The 25,452-nt window shown below is 40.5% G+C and overlaps 1 protein-coding gene and 1 long non-coding RNA gene across 5 annotated transcripts in view; one reads left to right on the top strand and one right to left on the bottom strand.

The window, feature by feature from the left end:
- Positions 1 to 2,995: 2,995 nt before the first annotated feature.
- Positions 2,996 to 8,898, bottom strand: LOC118259373 (uncharacterized). Its single transcript, XR_004782018.2, has 5 exons — positions 7,790 to 8,898; positions 6,712 to 6,770; positions 6,316 to 6,441; positions 4,437 to 4,608; positions 2,996 to 3,485 (listed from the first exon to the last, which is right to left on the bottom strand). It is a non-coding gene; the product is annotated as an uncharacterized LOC118259373 (long non-coding RNA).
- Positions 8,899 to 8,930: 32 nt separating this feature from the next.
- UBP1 (upstream binding protein 1) overlaps positions 8,931 to 25,452 on the top strand; it is a 38,823-nt gene continuing 22,301 nt past the window's right edge. For 2 of the 4 annotated variants that reach the window (XM_035568835.2, XM_035568837.2), the window contains exons 1-3: positions 8,931 to 9,542; positions 18,061 to 18,212; positions 25,152 to 25,228. In XM_035568835.2, coding sequence (XP_035424728.1) covers positions 9,430 to 9,542; positions 18,061 to 18,212; positions 25,152 to 25,228 — 342 coding nt within the window. In that variant the 5' untranslated portion in view covers positions 8,931 to 9,429. The remainder of the gene's footprint in view (positions 9,543 to 18,060; positions 18,213 to 25,151; positions 25,229 to 25,452) is intronic. The other 2 variants (XM_035568838.2, XM_035568839.2) reach the window with 2 other exon arrangements.

Here is a 25,452-nt window from a genome sequence, read left to right as displayed (position 1 = left end):
GAAAAGCAAATTTTCTACAAAAGAGGAAGGTAACCTGGTGATATATACCTTGATTTGAGCCAGGTATTCTGAATTCCAGGCACTGTGTCGAATAGATGATACCATGCTGCTGTGTTAGTGTGTATTTATGTATTTTGTATTTCAAGCTACGAATGCCTGCAATTGAATTGATGAAGATGGACTCAAAGATGTCTTAAAAGACATGGTGGGATAGATACAGTTTCAGGAAGTTGAGCTTATATGCAATGGCAAATACCTACCTCCACCCAAGCCATCTTGTCTGATAAAATGTTTAAGTTGTATTTGTTGATGACCAAGGATTGAGGAAAGGATGACTTCTGTGTTTCCAAAGCTGGATGATGGTAGTGGCTTCTGCAAAGTAGAAGAAACTTGCAACAGTCACCTTTTAAACTGTTGATGTGCCTACTTGTACAACTGCACCATAAAGCCTTTTAAATATTAGAAGATGCAATTCCAATTAAATGGATTGGTGTAGCTGTCACCTTACTGAATTAGCAACGTGGTTTTGCATGACAGTCCACAAGCTTCAGTCTTGCTTTGCCTCTACGCCATCAGGAGCAGTGGTTGCAGTGGGGTACGATGGCCAGTAGTGGCAGCCACGCACAAGTTTGAAATAGTTTGCATACCACGAGGGGTACCCTTAACACAGACTTCGAACTTCCACCTTTTAGAAGAAGCAGGGTCTTAGAAACTAAGCTGGACACAGTACATTAGATCAGAATATTCTTCATCAACACACCCTCTACTAATAAATACCTCTTCTCCTTGAGACAGCAGCTTCTTTAGATAGAACCAGTGGTTCAGTTATTTTTAGTCAGTATAAGCATAACTGTTGAAAAATCAAATGAAGCTGAGACCGAATGGGCACATTTGCTGTGATGCTCCTGTGTTGTTTTCCTGATTAAGCTCCTACTTGCTGTCTGCCCTCAGACAGGCTAAACCCAGGCCAGCAGCCTAATCTGCACCTGCCAGCCTGGACTCCCATTGCAGCGTCAGTTATTTTCAGCCACAACAGGCTGACTGTCTTGAGGTAAGTACAGATCTAAGACTCCTGATATGTCGTGTTTGTGTTATGATTTGAAAATATCAAAATAAGTTCATATTCTAAAATTCTAGAAAAATTCTACTGTGCTGAGGATCAAAACCAGGACCACGGTTTTTCAGTATACATGTATGTAAACATACACATTTGTAAACATAAAACAGGCAGGCTATGATTAGTTCTGGAATCTCAGCTGCTTTTCTTCAACAGTTCTCTCCTGGACTTCACAAAAAAGACTTCTCAAAACTGCAGTGTTCCCACCTGCACTTTGCTAAACCAACATCTGTCAAAAAAGCAACAGACTAATTTTGGGGGGATAAAGTGCCTGATAATTCAAAGCCACACGTGCCCTTTGGGGTACAGTTAGAAGTGGGAGCCACCCTGCTAGGGACTCAAAGCCCTTCAAGATAAGAAGAACCCCTGTTACTACTCTTTTCTTTCAAGAGAAATACAAGTCACAGAACAAAACAGGTGCCCTCTTGTGAGAGGTCATGGGAAGCTCACGACATCCCCAATGGAAGATTGTGAATGCAGTTTCTGGGATGTGTAATCCTTACTAATAATCAGTGCACAGGGAAATGAGGCTTCCAAATAAAATGTGCTGTACACATGTAACACACAGAGTGATTGTGTTTTATAACTTGCTGATAGACGAAGCAAACTGAATACCAGGATATCTATTCTTTATCTACTGTTTCTGAAATCAAATTTAATTATTAAAAAATGCAGAAGGAATCACTGAAAACAGGGGTTTGTGCAGCCCTTTAATCTTGTTCAAAGATGCTCAATCACACACAGAGTTGTAAGTGGAAAAACTAACCTTGAAAATATTTATCCAGCTCTCATCCTTGCTGGATCAAAGATCAACTCATGTACACAAGTACAGCTGTGTCATGAGAGCCTTCCTTGAGGTACCTTCGTTCCTCATGGAGGAGAATAATCTCAGAATCACCAAGCCAGTAGTCACAATTCTTGTAATCTTTTCTAGACAGCATCACACGTGACTGTTTCTTTCTCTTCCTGTATTTACAGTTCCTCTTCTATTGTCTTTGCATTTTGTTTGCATTGTTTGATGTTGAATAAAAATGGTAAGGTAAAAGGGGGAACTGCCTCATGAAAAAACAAACAACTACCACCAAAAAGAGGAAAAACATAACTTATTTGTCTGAAGTATTTTAACTGCTGTTTATTGCTAGCACTCTAATAATTCCTTTTATTTTTTTTTCTCCAGAGCCTTGCTCCTTGTTATACTAATTTTCATATCTGAGTGTTTTCACAATATTGCAATAACTTCTTAAAGAATCTTTTATAGAATGAACTGCAGTGACCAAGCAATGCTGGGGGGGGGTGGATGTTAAAAAATAACAGCAAACTATTACTATTTTTCAGTAGTCCTTTCTATTTCAAGCAGAGTGGGTACCCTCTGCAGGTAACTGTCTTCAGCTGAGATTTTTGGATGTGTGCCCTCTTAACTTTGAGTGCCAAAGTCTTAGCAGGATCGGTACTATTTCATTTGTTTTAAAGTTCATATTGCCATCCTAGCTGCAAACCTGGGCAAGCAAACGGCACTGAGACATGGATGCACCAAGCAGCTGGTTTGCATCTGAATATGATTTTTCCCCAGAGTGTGTGTGTGGCTGGGGGAAGAAGGGGGAGTTGTAGTAAATATTTTCCTTGCAGTTTGACAGTGTTTTGTTGTTGTTTTTTATTTCATATTTTTAATGACAAGAAAATAACTATAAGGTATACTATGTAGTAATCTGGCACTTGAACAGAAGTACAGAATGAAAAGGTAAAAGGGATACAGTCTAAACATGGGTGCAAAGCTATTTTGCTTGTCTTAAAGACATCAATGCATATTACCCCTTCTTAATTTTTTTTCTCCAGTCATGCCTACACACATTCTGTTTTTTGTGTGCTTCACGTGGACTGTGTGAAGAGAAAGCTGTCTGCCTCTCTAGGGCAGCAGTGCTACGGAATTGCTCTTTCTCCTGGCTCTGTCATGTGCAGTTCTGCACAGTGACTGTGTGGGAGAGGGGAGGAGAGAAAGGGCAATGCTGGTCAAGTCTGGGCTGCACCCGACGTCACACCAGCTGGCAATAAAGCCCTGCAGCTGGGCAGCAGCTGACAAGGCATCAAGGTTGGGGAGCAGGAGAGGAGGTGGGAACCAGGCAAGACTTCAGCTCTCTGCCTCTTCTGGAGAGGGTGACACCTGCAAACTTGGTGGCAGACGCTAAATATAAAGGTGTGAGAGGAACCAACGGCAACTTTAATTTGAATGTGTGTATTTATTTTCTTTTCCCATCACTGCAGTGACCATCTCTTTGAGCACAACGCCTCATCTCATCCCAAAATGCTTTTCTGGCACAACCAGCCTGAACATTATCACCATCACCAGTATCCCACCAGTAACAGCAGCTACCTGCGGTAAGAAAAAAAATGATTGGGGGGTGACTTTAATGATAATAATTGTAATGGTCTAACACACAATAACATAGACTACACAACCTTTGCTAATTCACAAGTTCAAGCCTTCTAACAGAGTTGGCGGTCACAGACCCACTGACAAAAGGTTGTGCAGTGGAGTCACCACAGTGGAGATTTGCTTTACTGAATTTTCATGATCTTCACAACTCTGCCACCATATGTATGTGCAACAAAATGTCTTCATGTGATATTCATAAACGTGTTAAATGTTTCTCTTTCAAATTCCATTTGTAGTCTGAAGGTAAAACTCTGTATGAAGTCATACAGATTTATTAGCACCTTGGTGGTTCATATCTACATTGAAAAATGCATTTTATCTATTGAAGCTGCATATCTATTGATATGCAGGATCAGGAATATGGGCCCCTTGTGTCTCAGGCCAGACACACTGGTTAAACACTTTGCATTGAAATTCTGATGCAATATATAACTTATTGCATGAGCATATCCCTATGAGCTTACTTTACCTCTTCATGACTAAAATATTATTTGTGTACACTATTCAAAATTTTTCATATAATTAAAAATGATTATGCTTTGACAAGAGATACATAGATTCCATATTATCTTGATGTTAATTGAGTTTCAATTTATAACATGGTTCACTCTCTGTATTGAACTTTAGCTTATTACTTTTTCACTAATTACAATGTGTGTAAACGTGATAGTATTTAATAATCTACCTTGATATGGGTATTTACTTGTTGGTAGTCTCACGCCTAGTACCATATCACGGTATTACTTCTGGTCTTGTAGAATTGTTGAGGAGCATGTTTTTGTTAGAAATATGCCAAATTTTATTTTAAAAATGCAAGGAAATGAAGTGATACATGGGTTCTGATAAACAAAAATGTTAAACTAATGACATTTTTCAGTGGAATTTTACCTAATTAGTCCATTTCAGTGGAAGGGTCAGGGCGATGTGAAATTTGGATTGGCTAACACAAATATGTAGCAAACATAGTGCTGTTTCTATTGACTCGAACAGTAAACCAGAAATGAAGAATAGGTGCAGGAGTTTCCTGATGGAGTCCTGCTTGCAGGTGACATGCATAGCTCTGTAAAAGGAGACACATAGCAAGGGTAAGTGAGGACCTCCACTCACAGCTCCATTCCCCTTCCCTTCTTCAGTGCTGTTCAGCACAGAGGAGGTGTCTCCTCTTGCTTTTTTCAGAACCTCATTCACTTAGGGCCCATTTTCACCGTGTCCTTGTCTGTCTTTGTTGCTGCCCCCTGTATTTGCTTCTGTTGCCCCCTACCATGCTTATCTCAAGATCTGCCATCCAAGTCCATCTGAAGTTACTCTTCCCACACACATTTGAACTGTAGGTTTGGGTGGCAGTGTGCATCTGTGTTTTGTATTGAAAAACAACATAGGGAGGGATACTTCCATAAATTATGGGTTGTGTATAGGAACTAAGAAGATTAGCCCTCGAGGCTGATGACCTTAAGCAGAATGGATAAAAACCTGTTTAGGCACTAGGTTTCAATCTGGCCATAACCATGAAGTTGTTTGGTCCCATCAGATCCTCTGCCATGCTTCAGTCCCACATCTGGACATCAGTGAAGTTTACTCAGAAACTGCAATTGACTTGAGCCGAGCATGATGGTCAGTATTAGTGGAGAGCAGATGGAGAAAGGAGCATCTCAGGATCCCTTCTTCCCCACTCTGCCTTCTCCCACATCCCAGTAATAAAACCATTCTTGAGACACATCTACGCAGATATATTTGCATAATCAGGCTCCTGCTTGTACGTGCCTACCCTCTGTTATATCAGTTCTTCAAGTACGACTGGCGGGTGTGGGCTCAGGGTACAGCTTCCTATCAAGCCCTTCCTGGGAACATAGTTGGAAGAGTTTTTTGAGGAAGCTCATTTGTGTTAAGAAAGAGACTTGCTCTGAAGTCGCAAGTCCCGCTGAAATGGTGATAGGGATGTGTAGAAATGGAATGGGAAGGCCACATGGAATATCATTTATGAGAAGTCAGGCTTGTGGATTTAACCTGCTTGAAGGGTTACATAAGCAATTTGAGATCTCAGAATGCTTAAGTCCTGTTTTAGACCATTCCACCAGGCATGGGAAAAGGTTTGAATGATGTTTATGCAGGCAAAGCTTGGGGAAGGAATCAGGAGGAAAAAACAGTATTATTTTATAAGGTATACAGAGTCTTCTGTTCCACAACCTCTGCTCTCAGCCTTACTGATGAGCATACGTTTATGATTAAGGCACAAATTCTCCAATCTAATCCTCAAAAAAAGTTCATGTGCCTAACCTGTGAGACTCCACATGGGGTTTATGTTGCTTGTGTTGCAGAATAGGGATTTTATGTGACAACTTAATTTTCCCAGTCAGGACTGATTATTGCTTATAACGAAAAAGAATAATTTTACTTTGGCAGTAGGCATCTGTTTTCTTTATTTGCTTGGACTTCAGAATATCTTGAACTCTATTCACCCTGAGTATAAGGCCAACATAAATGTTTTGGAAGAAATTATCCTGAAAGTGAAATTATGGGAAGAGTAACAGAAAGATTAGGATTAAGAAAAAGCTATGGAAGCAGCTACCATTCATACTACAATATGCAGAATGTCAACTGTAGGCATTAAAAAAATCACAAGACTAGTTGGCTAGTTAAAGTGAAAAGAATAGAAAAATGTTTTTGAGGTTTTTGTTTGTACTTGCTATCTGTCTAAAGATATTTTAAACTCTTTTGCCAAAAGCTGAGAAGGCTGCATGGTAATTGCATAGAGATTTAAATTGAGTACCTGAGCTGATTTGCACTGTAGCTACAACTCTGTACGCTGGAGTTGGTTAGATCTGGCTGGGAAGTGGTGCTTGTACACATGGTTGATCCTCAGCAGATGATCTGAGAAAGGGACTGAGCCAGGAATCTGCCCCAAAGAAATCAAACACATCAAAGGCCTGTACTTTAAAAGCAACAAAACCCACAAACATAGACTACAAACCTCCAGTGAAAACTTGTAAATAATCCAGGGATAGAAATAATGCTAAAGAAAATAATGTTTGCACTACAATATTCATAATTTAATTGAACAAGTTACTTTACATCCTAAAATAATGAAGGAGAACAAATACTAACACTCAGTTGGCTTATTATGGGCAAACTTTTGAAGGCTGAACTGCAAGAGAATGGGTCTTACTGTATCTGCTCACGTTATCCTCAGCGGAGATTGGAATTTGTGTCAGAAGAAACCAACACCTATTAAAAAAAATCATATAAATTTATGTCTTATAACTACTATGTAGCTTAATTACATTACTATGTAATGTAAGTAGATAAACCACTTTTGCTATGCATAGGTCAAACTGGATCTGGTTTATCTGGTCTTGGATCCTGCTCTTAACTTATCTCCAACTGTCAGAAGCAGAAGGTTCACTGCTCTTGGTTTTCTGCAAACTCCCAATATCTTTTGTATCACTTAGAAAAGTAGGTTTTGGTGTTATGTACGCCACCTTTGATTTTAAAGCCCATGTTATGTCTATAAATGTCTGCCTAAGGTAAGGTTTGAGGTCTCAATTAAAAGTCTAATTCTTCAGTGATAGGAATTTAAGCTAACTTGTGCCACGACTGTTGCATACTGAATAGCAACTACCAGTTTGGTAATTTAACAGTCACTGGAATTAGTTATGCTATTTTTGGCCTGTTACCCACCTTCAGAAATAAAAAAAAATAAAAAAATAAAATAAATCCATCATAGAAATAACTGCTGACTTTTTGCCAGGCTTAAGAGAGGTATTTTGCCAGCAATATTTTCAGTATTTTCAATTCTGACTAAAATCTGTAGTAGCTTGGTAGTTATTGCCTATGTTAGAGACTTTGGCACCCGCTCGTGCCCTTCTCATAAATGTACCTTTTTTGAATGTGCTTCTTATGTGCAGACAAACTGTTTATCTACCCAGAAGCAGGCAGGGAACACTTAAATCAATTACAGCAGCAAAAATACCAGTACCATTTTCATAGAATCAGGAAATCATTTAGGTTAGAAAAGATCTCTAATATAGTCAAGTCCAACCTTTAACCCAGCACTGCCAAGTCCACCACTAAACCATGTCCCTCAGCACCACATCTACACAGTTCTTGAAGACCTCCAGGGATGGTGACTCAACCACTTCCCTGGGCAGCCTGTTCCAATGCCTCACAACCCTTTCCGTAAATAAAAATTTCGAAATATCCAACCTAAACCTCCTCTGACACAACTTGAGGCCATTTCCTCTTACCTTATTGCTTGGTACTTGGGAAAAGAGACTGACACCCATGCCGCTACAGCTTTCTTTGAGGTTAATTCTCTGCAGAAACTGGTAGTTTAGTCTTAAATTACCAATCTCTTTAGAAAGCGTAAATAATGGACTGCATGTTTCTCTTCATCTTTGAGGCTGTCATATGAATATTTTGAATAACAGATAACATTTTATTGCTAGTGAAATTAGGGCCTTCCTGTCTTGTAGCTTTGGAAAAAAAATGCAATTTTATTTACAGCATGTTCCTATGTGATCAAAATATAATTTATAGTCTCAAAACTTTTCTATACTTTGCTTGCTAGGTGAATCATTTGAATGAAATGTCTCATAAAATTATTTAAACAATCCTCTGAATGATTAAAATATGATTTTTTTTTGTAGAGGATCTTTCTTTACCTAAAGTTATGGGTTATTCATCCTATTAGCACCCTTCATTGGACCAAGTATTTTAGGATCAGAGGGAACATGATTAAAATATAACCCACTAGTCTGTCCTGTTCTTCCTTGCATCCCTCCTTGTATTCTCCAACTGCTAGGCAATATAATTGTAATTATTTATTAATAGCTTAGCTGTCCCTAGGATTCTTTCCTTGGAGACTATAAAATAATCAATTAGAAAAGCAGCATAAAATCAAGATATTTTTACAAAATAAATTCATATTGCAGAAAGGGAAATTCAATGCTACTTGAACACACCAGGCTTTAACATGTTTCAGCCTGTTAAAGGAGAGAAAACAGCCTCTTAATGCATCTGAAAACCTACAAACGGGACTTAAGTCCAAGGATACGGGCCAAGAAACAAGTCAAAGGCCCGAGGGTAACAGAAAACCAACGACTGCCACTGAGCACGTTGCAGGTACTGCACTAACAACCTCACAGACCGCAGTGGGCGCGGCCAGCCCCACAGGCTAACGGCCGCCCTGTCGCCCCTTCCTGCCCGCTCCCCTTTCCGCTTCCGCCAGCACTCTCCCGGCGTGCCTCTCTCTACGCAGCACGGAGGGCGGGGCTTCGCATCCGAGGCCCCCCCCCCCTCGCAAAACCTCCCCTAGGGTTGGCTGCAACGCCCTTCTCCCCTCTCCTCCCTCTTCCGATTGGCCGAGAGCCGGCCAGTGGGCGGTGCCGGGTGGAGGGGAGCTGAGGTCGTTCCTTGGCGGCGGTGGCTGCCATGTTGTCGTGAGCGGCGGGCGTATCGTTAGGCGGAGGAAAGGGGCAGCCGTTCCCGGTTGGGCGGCGGCGGCGGCGGCGGCAGCAGCAGCAGCAGCAAAGCGGGGGCCTCCCCGCCGCCTCCTTCTCCCTGCCCGCTGAATGATGCGGCGCAAGGCGCCGCTCAGCTGGCTCGGGGCTCGAGCGGCGGCCGAAGCGGCGGCGGCGAGCAGCGCCGAGGAGGAGGAGGAGGAGGAGGAGGAGGAGGAGGAAGAACAAGCGGCGGCGGCCGGCGGCCCCCCAGCCCCTCCGGGGATGCTGATGGGGCCCCCCAGGGGCTGAGCCCGGTCCCCCCGCGCTGCCCCTGCCAGTTGCGGGTCTCCCCTTTCCTCTCCGTGTCCCTTCTTTTCCCTTCCCTCTCCCGCCGTGCCCCGGCGGCCCCTCCCCGTCCGGCCCCTCCTGCGGGGCGGCGGAAGATGGCGTGGGTGCTGAAGATGGACGAGGCGATCGAGTCCGGGCTGGTGCACGACTTCGACGCCAGCCTCTCCGGCATCGGGCAGGAGCTGGGAGCCGGCGCCTACAGCATGAGGTACGGCAAGGGAGGGGTGGGGTGCTGCGCCGCCCCCCCGGCCTCGCCCGCCCTGTGGCGGCCCTTCCGATTCCCTCCCTAATTCTGCATTTTTTTAAATTTTGTTTTATTTTTCGCTCCCTGGGGAACGGGCACGTGGCGGAGGGAGGCTCCAGCGTGCTCCTTCTGCAGCCCAGGGTCTCTGCCGGGGCTTCCCCGGTGTGCTGTCAGCCTGCCTGCTGCCTGCACACGGCATCCCTCCTACCTGCACCTGCCCGCCTGGACCTCCTGTGCTAGAAAATTGTCCTCCTGCACCTAGAAAACACAACTCAGTTCATAACAAACAGTAGCCATTTTCTCTCAGATGTCTTAAAAACGTTATTTGATGAACAAGTAATCGCTGTGCTTGTTAATAGGGTAGTGACACGATTGTACTTTCTTCACTCTCCATATTTATGTATAGGTCTTTAGTGGCCTCTTTTTTTTTTTTTTTCCTTTTCCTGCCATGTAGCTCTTTCTGTTCTTAATCACTTTGGCAGTTTCTTCACCTCTTGATTGTTTTCCAGCTTTTGCAGTAAAAGTGTTTAAATAGTCTTTGGGTGTGCTTTTTCAAAGTTAAGATAAAACTGTACTTAGAAATAAGTACATTTTATTTCAGTTACAGGCAAAGCATTTAGATTCTTAAGTGACTTCTTAGCGCAAAGAGGGAAACTACTTTTGAGACTTCTGATTTTTGGGAAGCGTTTTACTCTATGGTCTTTCGACAGTTGCTTAGTGTTTAATGGTTGCTTAGTCTCTAGTAGAGACACGTAAAATGCTAGCAGTTGATAGTTTTCTTGGCCATATGGAAGGTGTGTTTTCTCTCAGGATTTCCTGAAACTTGAAGGCCACCACGAGTTGCAGCTAGCATGTATATTTTAAGGAAATGCTTCTCAGGTGAAGTGCTGTAACTTCAAGATGCTCGTTTTAAGTTATAAATCGGGGTTTCACTTGAACAGAAGTGAGGACTATTTTCCTAGGTTTTGGAATTTTGAACTCAGTAGGCCTGCTTTATTTATATATATATATGTGTGTGTGTGTGCGCGCGCGCAGATTTTTAATTGAAAATACCCTTGAGAATTTGTCAATTCAGAGAATGAAGTGATTTATCTCTTTTAGTGAGGATATTCATGATTTTTTATTCAGCTCATCTGGACTATTATTTTACTTCTGTCCCATTTCTCTCTTTGTCAAGTGAACGTTCATCCCACAAAGCGGTGTGTTTGGTTTTGCAGGCTGCATGGCAGGTGCCCGGATGTTTTGAACATTTGGTTTCCAGTTTATCTTTTCCTCATGCAAACAGTATTTGATAATTCATACTCTTGTGTTTGAGAAGCATGCTTTATTTTTTACAGTGGTCCAGTTCTTTCTAGGATGTTTTAGAGTAGAAATTCTTAGTTTTGAATGGGAAGGCTTATTAAAGACTTCCCTTTCTGTTTGTAGACTGCATTTCTCCCCCCAGTGATGCACGCTGTTCAGTTTCTTGGAACTTTGAACATTTTAATCTTTGTTGTTGTTGTATAGGTTGTTTGTATCATACTTTTCACAGTGGGCAGCAGTCCTAAGCTTTTTTATTATTATTATTTTAGTTGATTGTACTTTCCCATTGGATACTTTGCATTACCACAAGAAGAGTTCCAGCACTTAGAAGTAGCTCACAAAAAGTAATGTTGGATAAGCAAAGCTGTAAATTGGCATTAAACTTCATGTTGCACACTTTGAATTTTTGACAAGGCACATAAAAGTGTTTCGGGAACATGTACTAACATGGCAACTTTAATCTTTGAACACATAGTTAAAGGGATGACCTAATTGATTGCAATTAGTGTTTGCTGGACTCGAAGTGATTTCAGCAAGTGTATTAGTTATTTTATGTGCTGTATTGAGTTCTACTTAAGGGAAATCATGGCCTGTTTGCTTGGTGGTGATGGCAGGCTGGAAAACTAAGAGGGGTGGCATAACATGGAGAGTGAAGATATTACTCTGCTGCTGTTCTGTGTGCCAGTGGAAACTAATTACTTGTCACTTCCTTGCCAAAATGTTATAGAAAAGCGTTTTCCTAAGAATACTGAGAGAGGTCCCATAGCTATATGGCCCAGCATTTTTTAAGGAGCACTTGCATATGACCCCTTAACGTATTTAGGGTGTACGTAATGTAGTTGATGTTTCCTTGAGTTGACAGCTGTGCCCTGAGGTAGAATATGTGATGTTATTCCTGTGTTTTTCCATACTGAGAAAACTGCTCACGTCCATTGATCAGTAATCAGTACAGATTTCTGTAAAGGAAGCTGACTGGACCGAATTCCTCTGAAGATTCATCTTTAAATAGTGCACAGCATTTCTTTACAATCTTGAAACCCAGTTTTTCTGCTTTCTCTTTTAACATATTTTCAGGCAATGAGAAACTGCCTGTAAACAGGAATTTCAGTGCGAATGATAATAGTTATTGTCAGATGTATCAAGTACCCCCCCCCCCCCAAAAAAAAAAAAAAAAAAGAAACAGTACGTACATAAAACTATGGTACTTTAACCACAGTGAGTTTTGAATATTGCTGTTAACTCAGGTTGATAATGATGATGATATATAGAATTAGGACTCTGACAGTGATCTCTTACAGATCTGGTATAATGTTCAAAAGACAGTATCTTCATAATGCAGCAAGAATTATGTAATTTTTGGGACCACTCATCTTTGTATGAGCTATTAAAAATGCAAGCTGTTTCACTGACAAGGTAACTTTGAGGAGCTACTTGCCTTTTCTCTAGCAAAATTCCATATTTTGTATAATTAATGATTTCATTAATGAATTAATTTAAATTAAGTTAAATGAATGTTCATATGAGGACAAGTACCTTAGTATTTGTGAATTAATTTTTATGTACAATTTGGAAGCTTAGTATATGGCTTTCTTTAAGTGCTTGCAGTTCCAGTGGTATTTCTAGTGTTGAAATTAAGGCCTGTCCTTGGGGAAGCTGATTATTTTCAGGAGTAGCTATTCTGGTATATATTTCTGGATTAAAAATCAAAGCTTATTAAGTGAAATAAAAGAAGATAACTCTCATACAAAAGGTCAATATGTTTTAAAATCCAGACTGTCCTCCATTTTTGGAGAGTCAGGTCTGTTTGACTCTACTGTTTCCTCTGAAAACTTGGTGTGTCTTTGGAGAACTGAGCCGGCCTTGGCTTTGTCTGGAAAGAAAGAAACCCTACTGCAGTTGGTCTTCTTGTCTCACTGTGCTGCGGAGAGCTGCCGCTGGGCTTCAGTGGTAAGGCAACATTGTGCATCAGCTCTCCTCCAAAGGTGAAGCTAAAGCAACTGTTAAGGCTGCCTGCCCAGCATTCAGGGAACCATTGTCTTACAGCTCTTAGTTTTGCTGTCAAGTGAAGAAGAGAAGGTATTGTCTTCATCTCACAATTTTGGGGTCCATGACATCCTTTTCTTGACTTATGTTTAACAAGACTGGGTCACAACAGTTACTGTCTTTAATGTATTGTCATTTTGCAAAAAAGAAAGAAATGGAGGTATGTCATTCAGGCCCTGTTCTCCTTGTGGCTGCTGTTATTTTCTGACGGGATGACTTGTTTTTGCTTTCCTTAACACCACCCACTCTTCTGAGACTCTGCCACGGGTTATATATTCCTTTTTTAAAAGGAGAACTTAAGGTAACTTGAAAAGGGCTTTTGTTTTTCTCAAACGTAAGCAGTATTTCTGCATAGTAAATTTAAAAGCTTCCTTTGTACTATTCTTGTCTACTTTAATGTATTCCACTGTAGAAAAAGTAAATTTTACTGACCTGTGGACTCTGTAAAATAAAATTCTATGTGCTGGTTGGATTTGGAGCCAGATTGTGTGTGCAGACACAAGTACGTAAATACCTGTCAGGAAATAGGCATTTGTGGAAAAGGAAAATCCCCAAACCTCCTGCGTTTCTTACCATGCATAAAACACTTATGGTTGCACATGGTTCGGTGGCCATGTTGAAAGGTAAACCTGATGTTCTACATCACTAGCATTGATCCCCCTCCCCAAATAGATGCGTGAATACATTTCCAAAGGTCAAGGAAAAGACTTGCATAGCTGTATTCTGTGTACACCTCCCATGATGTGGGATGGATAGCAGGGCAGCAGGTTTACTATCACTTAGGCTTTGTGGATTCTTCCCGTTTAGCAATCCCTATACTGCAGTTGTCTGACCTCCCTGTGTTGGAGGAGTGGATGGAGAACCAGGGATTTGTGACTGTAAGTAAATGCTATTCTTAAGCCTTTTCGTCGGTCCTGTCAAGAGTAGGAGTACGGAGGTTTTGGCAGTGGGATTTTGGTGTGTGTGTGTTTTGCTTTTGCCAGGTGTGCCATAAATTGAGTCCTTTAACCAGTTCCCATTAGGATGGTTTGTGGGATTCCCAGGCTCGGCATTACATTTACACCTGTTTTCTTGTTCATCTTGCATTACTTCAGAGAAGGTTGTTTCCAGCAGCTCCTTCTGGTGGTCTCATCTCATGTTGAGCTTGCTTATGTGGACACAGGGAAAGTGTTAGGAAGTATCAGATCTTTATGTTTTCTTATTGCTTGTTCCGACACCTTAACAGTGTAGAGCATAACTCCAAATCCTAACTCCAATTCAAATCCTGTTCAAGAAGCATTTTTCCCAAGGTATTTGCCCTTGTAAACCATGGTTTAAAGTTCAAAAGACCTGCGTGTTCTTGGATGGTTGAGTACTCTCACACCCAAAAGTATACAACCCAGAAGGGCAGATAAGGCAAAGATTGATGGAGTGTCACTTTGAATTTTGATGACATACCAGTTCCTGTTTTTATAAGGACAGGAGGTTCTTCATTTATTTTATGACCACGTTATCAGTAGGCAGGTTCTTTTCGTAATGCTTCAGAGAAAGTGCTCTGAAGAGGGGTTTGAATTTGGAAGAAAGGTGATCTTGTGGTTGAAGAAGACATTTCACAAACATGGGAAGGAGTTAACTCGTAATTTTTGTTGTCTTTCTGTACTTTGCTCATGTAGGCTATTTAAAATAGGATAGCTTAACGCACGTGCTCCATCTAACTGGATGCTGGGGTTCAAGTTGTAACCTGCACCTTGTTTCCTCTTGTATGCCTTCCTGCTACTCTTCTATGGTAAAGTTTCACTTATGTACTTCTGTAGCACAGATAGTTAAAACTGGGTGTTGCAGATGTGTTTTACAGCATACCTTTGTTGTGTAATGAAGATTGTTTCTGTTTTGGGGGGAATAATTTCTCATTCCTCTAGGAGGAAATAACGCTTTCACGTGGTTTCCTACTCTGAATTGTGAGTATGCTTGGCATCAATTCTTCAAGTGTGCAATGAATTCTTGTTGTAGAAAACATTTGTCACAGTGAAATTTAGATGGTCCCTATGTGAGTTACCATAAGGATAAGCAGCAGGGTTTTTTGGCCTTCAAGAGCTAGGAGCCATACAGTTTGTGTTCTAGTGTTTCTCAGTGCTGCATGCTTACGATGATTTCCCAGGTTAGCATAGACATTAGCTGATTTCATTGCTCCTGTTACTAAGCATGAGGAGGGGAATGGACTTAATCCATTGTGCCTGCCCTCAAGTCACACTGGATAGGACGGGGGGTTCTCCACACCAAGATTTTTATCATCTGGTTTCTACTAGCCTCGGTTGTGTAGCCGTGTGTTGGGCTGTGCTATGAACTGACAGAGATCCCTACATAAAAGCCCCCCAGAATATTTTGAAGGGAAAGGGTGGGGAGGGTGCAGCCTATGCAGCAGGAATTTGTTGTGCTGGTTTTGCCCAAAAAACCCTGCACTAGTGAATCGTAGGCTCCTGGGTATTTAAAACCTCAATTTGAAATACTTTATGAATACCTTATTGACTCTCTTTAATTGCCTGCAGGTTTTATCTGTTTTCAGATGGGAACACATTTAAGTGACACTGCCATGCCATTCTTTGCATGAACAAACCTTAAATGTTAATTAAATGAAGTTCGATTAAAGATTTCTAAGAAATAGTTTTGAATTGCAGTGGTTCCTCTTTTTTATTTGGAATGTACTGGTACCTAGAAGACTGTTTCTTTTATCAGAAAAATATGTGGTTTTATGTGGGAAAAATCTATGAAGATTCTTATATTTGCCTTGTGCATTCTTATATTTGCCTTCTAGAGCATTTTTTTTTGGAACGGTGGCTTTTAAGAATGTGCATTGTGCTCTCTATGGCTAAATTGTAGGGTTGAGGAGCTGGATATGTTCTTTCCCCTGCAGTAGCAGTTAGTCATTACCACTTTGTGTGTATTAGACAAAGCAGGTTTAAAGTTGGCTAAATTTGTCTTTTTTTGTTGGCTTCAAGTGCCTTATCTGTTGATTTAACTAGTTCATTAACCACTACACACATTTTAAGATAGACCAGATGTATTTTTGTCTGTAAACCATAGATGGAAAATGAAGGCTTGAAAGATAGTTTTCATAAATAGATGAGACTTTTAATTTTGCATGTTATGTGAAAGCAAGTACTGCAGAAATTAGTGAAGAACTAAGGGTTATTCATTTGGTAACATGCTTTGCATATCTGCTTTATTGCACTTCTACTCTTCTGTGTGTATTTTAAACATTGTAATTGTTGCCATGTTCTTTCAGTGTTAAAGTTCCTCTTCATAAAAACATCAACCAGTGTTCTGTGTGCTGAAGTATGTCACAGGCAAAGCCTCCTAAGGCTGTCCCAAGTCCTGTCTTGGGACACCACTCCTCTCTGAGGAGGAATGGCTTGTTGCAGTGCTCCCTCTTGTGTTGGGCTGCCCTTCTGACTGGCAAGAAGGCCTGAAGCACCTGGGTGGTTCTTCTCAGTCATCCTCAAGTAGTAGTCCACTGATCTGTGAAGTTTTCTGTCCTACCTCTGTATGTGTGGCTACTTTTGTCTACATAAACAGATTATTTTCTTTTATACATTATACTCTTTGTATACATATAGGAGAGTTCTCTTATATGGGTGTTTCTTATCCTCCTTTATTGCTAGTTAAGAAATACAGCCTCTTCGGGGTTCCAGTCTGGGAACCTGGCATCACCAGTAACTATGGTATGGTCCAGCAGGACTCTTGTGCTTTTGGGACAGCTTCCTGCCTTGATGCTTGTTTGTAGCATCTCCTGTGGTTCCCTCCTAGTGGAAAGGAACCCATGAGGATGTCTTTTTTTTTTTTTTTTTAATTCTAGTTATTACTTTTGGGAGGGACCATGAAGCCTGTACAAGATACAGGTAAACTTCTTAGACTTGTTCACCATTCAGAAGTGTTTCCTCTTTCAGGTCAGTGTAGCTTCTTCCAGGTCCCAGGGTGGTGGTGTATGATGTGGCTGGGCTTTACCTCGCTGTGTGTGGCATGTGCTCTGAAAGAAATGTTGGGGTGCCCCAGCTGCACTCCTAATACCTCATATTTATTAAGACCAAGACTATACTATGGTCTTCTTTGACACACATGTATTGGCTGGAATTTCACTTCTTAAAAATTGATTATTATACTGATACTTGCTGAGTCTCCAGATATGAGTTGAAAATCGAGAGCGATTGCAGAATTCCCTTCCTGTAAAACAAGCTCTCACAGAAATGAGTTACGGCAAGAAATAATTTTACTTCAAAAACTTTACGGTACAAAGAGTAAATAATAGCATAATACAGATAAGACATTTAGAATTCTTTTGCAAAATATATTACATCTCTGACTGTGATAAATGGAAAGGAAATAAACAGAAAAAGTACGTTTAGATTAAAAACTGAACAGCTGACGTTGTGTGAGAAATCTTACTTCAGTTTAGAAACTAATTTTCAGAGAAGGTTTCATGGAGCTGCATATACGAATTTCATCATGAACAAAAATTCAGTGCTAGAACAGTTTCGTGGAGTAGAACGCACTAATCTCTGAGGTTTTATTTTTGATATTTTGCTGTTTACAAGGAAAACAAAACAGCAGCCTGGAATGCTCTTTTTACTTCAGAAACTTTGCAGATTGTTAAGTTTTGCCAGTCTCATTTTCTGCAATAAGTGAAGCAAATCTTGGTGTATGCTTTCTGTAACTTACGTTTTATGAATCTGCTGCTTAATTATTCTGAGTATGGTAAAATCTAATAACTAAGATTGAAAAAATATTCAGTGTCAACAGAATTCATACATTAAATAAAATTATACAAAATAGGGAGAAGGATTTTCAGTATAATTTACTTCAGGGAAAATATTTCAAAGGATAAAGTACATGCATTGCTCTCAGCTACGTGTACATCAGGCAAGCTTGCATGTATAGACAGGTGAAAAGTTAGAAATAAACTTTTTTACGGTGGAGACAGGAACTAAAGATAAAATTTTCAGAGGCTCAGCACAACTGTATTTATTGTCTACTTAGATAGTAGAGCATTGTTTATGTATTCTAACCTAAAACATTGTTAGAAAAAGGTAAGTCTTTTTTATTTAAACTTCAGGCAAAGCAGGGCCAATGGTCTTACAGAATTATTTCTTTTTTTTCTTTTCAGTGATGTTTTGGCACTGCCTATTTTCAAACAGGAGGATTCCAGCCTTCCTCCAGAAAATGAGACCAAACATCCACCCTTCCAGTATGTTATGTGTGCTGCGACATCTCCGGCAGTAAAATTATATGATGAAACTCTTACATACTTGAATCAAGGTTGGTATGCATATGTTGCAGGAATAGCTACAGTGAAAGCAGCTTATGATACAAATCTTAAAACTAGATTTGTTTCATATCTTGAAAAAAGTGAGTTTGGATATCTTGTTTACTCATCTTGTTTTGTCCATGCATCACATTCATAGCTATAGTTGATCATTATTCTGTTCATATAGGCTGTTTCTTTTTTTTTCTGTTTTGTGTCTTCCCTGCTCCATCCTCTTCTCCCCAGCCCCCCGATAAAATCAAACAAACATAACTTATTTTTAGGAGTATACAACTTCTCAAACCTATGTAAGACAACACAACAACTTAAGGTGGTAATAATTGCTTAAAATACAAAAACTTTTTTGCATTCCTGGTTAAACTTAAATAATAATAGCAAATCAATTGGATGACATTTGCATATCGTGTTTTTCTGATGTTTTTTCCACTCAAACGCCCTCAAAAGTCATAGTAAATGCTCAAATGTCAGTTCCTAAACAAAACGTTTTGCGTAACAGAGGCCATTGTGATCTCTCTCAAATTAGCTGTAGATGCCTGCCCAGAACAGTCTCATGTTTGAACAAATGCAAGTGTAGGTACCTTTTTGGTTACCTTTGTAGTTCATGTGTATTACACTTTTGTCTGTATACATTTATCAGAATTAAGCAGATAAATCTCTCATGTGAGTCTTGCTCTTTTTTTCTTCCTCAGCCTGTGGCTGACTTGCATGAAAAATGTTTCTTCTTCTACAGGTGGCCCAAAGGACTGCTGAACAAAATAATCTGAATGTAGCCATTGTTATGTGATAATACCTCCCTCACCTCTGGAAATGGCACTGAAGTCCTAAGTTGAGTCAGCTAGTATTCTGAACTCAACTCTGATTCATTTCACATTTTTTTCACATTTTATGGACTATACTGATGGGCTTTGTACACTCTCCCCTACCTACCCCAGCTCTAATGCTGTAGGTTCACTGTTTCTGTTTTTGGTTTTGCTTTTTCTTTTCTTCGTGTACTTGGACCCAAAAATCTCTTAATAGACAGCACTATAATTAGAAGGCACGGTTCTGCAGCACAGTTTTTTTTATTATTATTATTATTATTTATTTTTATTTTTCATACAAAATGTATACTTCCTATCCTGCCACGTTTCGCTACAATTAATCTTTTTAGTTCTTGTGTAGTTCTCTGAGCAGTGTACAGCTTTATTGTGCAGTTTAAGAGGACAGGTTAAACTATGTAGTGGTGAATTTTCACTAGTTTTGGTGAGATATTTAACTTAATTGCTTAACTAGATTATAGAATGTATGTATTTTACCTGTGTATTTTTGATAATACAGCCTTTTTGCTCAAGTTGAAATGTTACTACTTGTAGTGTGAATGTCTGATGATGCATTACTAGTGCCTGAAAATGTTGAACTGTGTACTGGGCCCCTTAAATCTGTGAAGGCAGGATTGCATGTAATTTGATGGTGACAAGGAATCATTGTGAGCTTTCCATGGGAATGAAGTTGCCAAGCGCTTCATCTTGTAGCAGCCAATCCATCTAAATATGCTTTAAACATTACTTGACTTGTCTCCTAATGAGAGTATTGTAAGTTTGTTAGGCTGTTAATAGTTTCTTGCAAACCTTATGATCGTATAGTTCAGCAATTTGCTTAGGCAGGTTTACCTTATTTTTTTTATCACTTCTTGTACCCAGCGTCCTCCATTTAGGAAAAAACAGTGCAATTGCAGCACTATGCTGGACCAGCAAGATGCTTTGCACTACTTACAAAACTTGAAAGTTTTGTATCTGTAGAGATATACTTTGTTTCTTTCAGTGTCAGGATCCAACCTCCCTGACCAAACACAAAGCTTCAAGGTCAGCTCAGCCTGCTGCGGAACCAGCACAAGATGGCAAGCTGATGAATCTTTTTTGTTTGTTTTTTTAGAAAAAGGTGTTACCTGGCTTCTGAGAAGAGCTTGCTATTTAAGTAGCGCTGTCTGAAATAACTGTAATTGTTTCATCAGGCCTTGAAAATCTCTTCTAATATAAAGGTTTATTTTGCAAAGTTCTTTTGCTGTTTTTCAGTGTCCTAGGTAACTTTTCGTGACGTTGAAAAGTAAAGGCATCGGTATATCCTTTTTCAAAATAAATTTGGAAACAAACACTTGTCCAACTTCTCTTTTGTGCTAATACTTCAGATGGAAAGACAAATACTTCTGCTGCCTAGATGTTTTTTTTTTCCTAACAATTTCTCTCTTAGCTGTTAGTACAAACCCTACGTACTAAAATATTAATCATGGGATAGTTTTGAGAGATGATATCTTTCACACTGAAGTCAGTTTAAAATAGGGATCTAAATAGTTCTGGTCATATTTTGTAGTTTACACTACTCCAAGTTATACTGATACAGATGTCAGTGTAATAAGTTGGATTAAATCATCTAGAAAAGGAGTGATTTTAATCCCGGTCACTTCACTTTTCTGGTTTCTAGTTCAGCCCCGTTATCAGACAGTCTCTTGCTTAAATCATTTTCAAGAGGATTGTGAGTAGGGGGAGTACCATAGAGACCTGATAGCCTCTTCAACTTCATCAGCGGTTGTCTTAGCATATTCTGATTGGGAATTCCAGAGGCAAAGGGAATGTTTGCCCTGTCTGTTAAGCTAAGACGCTTCCTAACGGAATGCTTAGGTAAGCTCTGATTTTACCCTCTGTCAGTAAGTATTTTAATTGGAATAGCTAATAGAATATTTTAAGTGATTAGGTTTTCAGTTAAAGTTGATTCTAGAAGTTCAGATCTTGGAGTGATGATGGTTGCTCAAGGGTTTGCAAGGTTCTTATTAACTAAGATCTGTTAAATAAGTCCGTGGAGAATGTGTTTTGTAGGTGTTAGGTCAGTATTCTAAGCTGGCTGCTGTTCTGCTAGATGTGTGTATCCTCAAAGAGCAGGAGTGGCATGGAAGAGAATTGCTGTTAAAGGGGAAGTGTGTAGGTAAGGAGCGCTCTAGCTAGGAATGATGGGAGAGGGAAAGTCACAAGCAGCTCTGTGAGGGAGTGATGGACAGTGTTGATGAGCAAAGGGCCTGGAGTGATGTGACTAAAAGGGAACAAAAAAAAATCAACAAAACAAGGCTGGCATAAACAGGGTCACCTCTAGTATTTGTATGGAGAAAGGAAATGTTTACAAAGCACAGTTATGGGGAAACCCCAACCCCTGTCTGGAAAATTGGCGTGGTAGGATGCCTTTCTGAAGTGCATGGGCACTAATGCATGCAGCATGGGGAGCAGATCTGATGAATTAGAAATCTTTGTGCAATTTTAGGGCTATGATCTTGTTGGGATCACAAAGACAGGGTAGGATGGCTTGCAATGCACACTCCTCAATACACACTCCTCACCTCCCTGCCCCGTCTTTCCTGAAAAGATGCTGTTTCCATTTATGTGGAGGAATAACTGGAATGCCTGAAGACTGGGGACAGATGATGAGCCACTTGAGAGTTTATGGATAAGGATTAAACACCAGACATTGTAGTGAGTGCCTGCTACAGGCCACCTGACCAGGAAGAACAAGTAGATGAGGCCCTCTGTAGCAGCCAGAAGTAGCCTTATGTTCACAGGCCTTGATCCTCATCAGGGACTTCAACCAACCTGGTATCTTTCTGCTTGAGGGCACAGCAGGGCATAACAATCCAGGAGGTTCCTGGAGAACATCAATAACAACTTACTGATGCAAATGACAGAGAAGCTAGTGAGGGGAGGTGCTCGGCTAAGAGCTCATACTCACAATAATGAAGGGCTTGTTGAGGATGCGAAGGTTGAAGGCAACCTCGACTGCATTGACCCTGTGATGGTGGAGTTCAGGATCCTGAGAGGAGCAGGGTAGAAAGCAAGATCACATCACTGGACTTCAGGAGAGCAGACTTGGGCCTCTTCAAGGATCTTCTTGGTAGAGTTCCGTAGGATAAGGCCTTGGAGGAAACGGGGGGTCAAGAAAGCCGGTTAATGTGCAAGGGTCATTGCTTCCCAGCTCAAGAGCAGTCAATCCCAACATGCAGGAAGTCAAGTAAAAATGCCAGGAGGTCTGCATGGATGAACAAGGAGCTCCTGGCCAAACTCAAACATAAAAAGGAAGTACACAGCAGGTGGGAACAGGAACGGGTAACCTAGGAGGAATACAGAGACACTGTCTGAGCATGCAGGGATGAAGTTGAGGAAAGCTAAATTCCAGCTGGAATTCAGTCTGGGCAGTAATGTCAAAGGCAACAAGAAGAGCTGCTGTATGTATGTATGTAGCAAAAGGAAGACTAGAGAAAACAGTGAAGGACAGGGGCCCTGATGACATAAGACGTGGAAATAGAAGACATGGCCAATATTGGGTCCATTCCTGTTTAACATCTTCATTAATGACTTGGATGCTGGGGCAGAGTTCACGCTTAGTGAGTTTTCAGGTGACACAAACTGGGAGGAGTGGCTGATACACCAGAAGATCATGCTGCCATCCCGAGGCATCTTGTCAGGCTGGAAAAACAGGCTGACAGCAACCTTCGGAAGTTCAGCAAGCATGAGTGTCAAGTCCTGCACCTGGCGGGGGGGGGAACAACCTCATGCACCAGTACGTGCTGGGGGCCACCCAACTGGAAAGCAGCTTGACAGAAAAGGACTCAGGGGCCCTGGCAGGCACCAAACTGAACAAGAGCCAGCAAGGTGTTCTTGTAGCAAAGGCGGCAAATGGTGTCCTGGTCTGCATTAGGCAAAGTATTGTCAGCAGGTCGTGGGAGGTGATCCTTCCCCTCTACTCAGCATGGGTGAGGCCAGACTCGAAGTTCTTTGTCCTTTTCTGGGCTCCCCTGTGCAAGAGAGACATGTACATACTGGAAAGAGTCCAGAGAAGGGTCACAAAGATGATGGAGGGACTGGAACAGCTCTCTGATGAAGAAAAGCCGAGGGAGCTGGGAGAAGAGAAGGCTTGGGGGGGTCTTATGTACAGGTGCTTCAAGGGAGGGTGCAAAGATGATGAAGCCGGGTTCTTTTCAGTTCTGGCCAGTGACAGGACAAGAGGCAGTGGGCACAAACTGAAACACAGGTTTCCTTTGAACATTGGGACGCTCCTCTTTATATTGTGGATAACGGGGCACTGGCACAGGTTGCCCAGAGAGGTTATAGAGTCCCCATCCGTGGAGGTAATTTAAAAGTTGTTTGGACTTGGTCCTGGGCAACCAGCTCTAGGTGTCCCTGCTTGAACAGAAAGGTTGGACCAGATGACCTCCAGAGGTCTCTTCCAACCTTAACTATTCTGTGATGATGTTATTTTTGTGAAAGAGGGTACTACCACAGTTCCAGTGTTAAACTTCAGCAGTTAAACTTTCTAGTGCCCTGTGTTCCATTGTTCCTGTGACTGCTTTTGAGGAAAGAGCAGAGTGCTCAGCATTGAAATGAGTAGAATAATCAGTGCTGTACTGCTTTTCATACTTTCAAAGCAGCTACGTGTCCAAAACTCCAGGATGGAATGTATCTTTCCCTTTGTCTCAAAAACTCACTAATGCCATTTTTGCATTTTCGAGTCTCTCGTATTCCTTGATTATTGCCTTCATCAAATCTTCTCTTTTAATGCCATTTTGTACCTAAAATGTTACAAAAAAAAGTGAGCAACACTTGTAGTGCAAGTGATCCGGATAGTTTTTTCTTTTTTGCCCTTTCAAAACAGTGGTGGAGGAGAACAGAGAAAGTTTTGCAGGAGTTTTATTAGTAGTTCTGAATTAAAAAAAAATCCAGATGCTGTGTATACACTCAGATGGACTTGCATGTGTTATATTTCCATGTGAATAAAATAACACTGGTAATTGAATAAATCTTGATAACAGGAAAAAAAGTCCTTATAAATATAGGAGTTGAAATAATCTGTTGCTTTGCTCAGCTGCACTAGGTACATTTAATTTTTATATAGATTTATGTTACCAATATTCAAATGTTGCTGGGGTAAAAAAAGCCTGCAGGTATATAGTGTATGTACATAAATGGGCTAAATGTGTTACAGCAAAACCAAAACCCCCTACTTCATAGTTGAAGGTAACATCAATTGATGGAGCTGTGAAAGGAGTTGAAGAAATCATTTGCTTATTCACAGAGGAAAAACAGCTGATTCTTTATCTTGTAGGGCAGGCCAATAAATATCTTTTAAATGTAGGAAATAGAATGTGAAGACTGTTTGGAGGGTAATACAGAAGGCAATGCATGTACTGCAAGTGATCTCAGTGAATCTCGAAGTATTATTTTATCCTGTATTTTACTAAGGGAAGCATGATTTTGCAAATGAATATGTGCTGCGCACATTGGAAGAAAAAGTCGCTGTAGTTAAGGTATATTCTAGCCTTCTCTGTTTTGAACACAACAGTTTGTCATATTGACTAGAAGAATGGGTTCACTCACGAAATAATTGGTAACAAGCTCTTTTAAATGCTTATTTCTGAAATCATATGAAGCCCAAAGATCATACAAAGGTAACAGGTACATGGACAAAATTAAACATGGGAGAGCAGTATGTTTTGTATGAAGAGTTATAAAAACTCATTTCTTGCATTCAGCATTGTTTCAGAAGACTAGGCAGTGGTTCTTGGTATGTTGCCTTTCATAAATTTCAAAAATGACAGAATTCAGCTTTTTTGGTGAACTTTTTTCTGGGGGAAAAAAAAAAACAGAAACACACCAGAAAAAAAGTACCTGCACTGAATGTAAAATGAAATACTTAAGCTTTGAAAGTATCTGTAGTTTGACATGAATCAAAAAAAAATTGTTGTTGCACCGATTCCTGTGCTGTGAAGTGAACCTTCAGGTTCAAATTCAGGTGTGAAGTTTCAGGTACTGTTATTCTTGTGTACCATGTATGAACCAGAGGCTAATTTGGGTGCATTAAACACAAAATGGCTTTGTGATCTGACTGTTCCGTTCATACAAACTTTTTTTTCTTTATAGGTCAGTCCTACGAAATACGGATGCTAGATAATCGGAAAGCTGGAGACATACCAGAAATCAATGGAAAACTGGTGAAGGTGAGAAGTTCTCTAGATAGTGTTACTAACAAACCTCTACTGATTGCATATGTAGAGAGTAGTATTTAACCTTTTATTGTACACTGACTCATGGAGGGAGATGGACTAGCTGATCTGACCAATGAAAGTAGGCACAGTAGATCCTAGTGCTTAGTTTTGTTGGGTTTCGGTTTCAGGTTTACTACAAATTAAAAGATTATATATGTATGCATTTCCCCTTTTAT

The sequence above is a fragment of the Cygnus atratus genome, chromosome 2 (genome assembly GCF_013377495.2).
Source record: "Cygnus atratus isolate AKBS03 ecotype Queensland, Australia chromosome 2, CAtr_DNAZoo_HiC_assembly, whole genome shotgun sequence".
Classification (NCBI taxonomy): Eukaryota; Metazoa; Chordata; class Aves; order Anseriformes; family Anatidae; genus Cygnus; species Cygnus atratus.
Note: the sequence above shows the minus strand (reverse complement) of the source record. Positions and strands in the feature narration are given on the sequence as shown.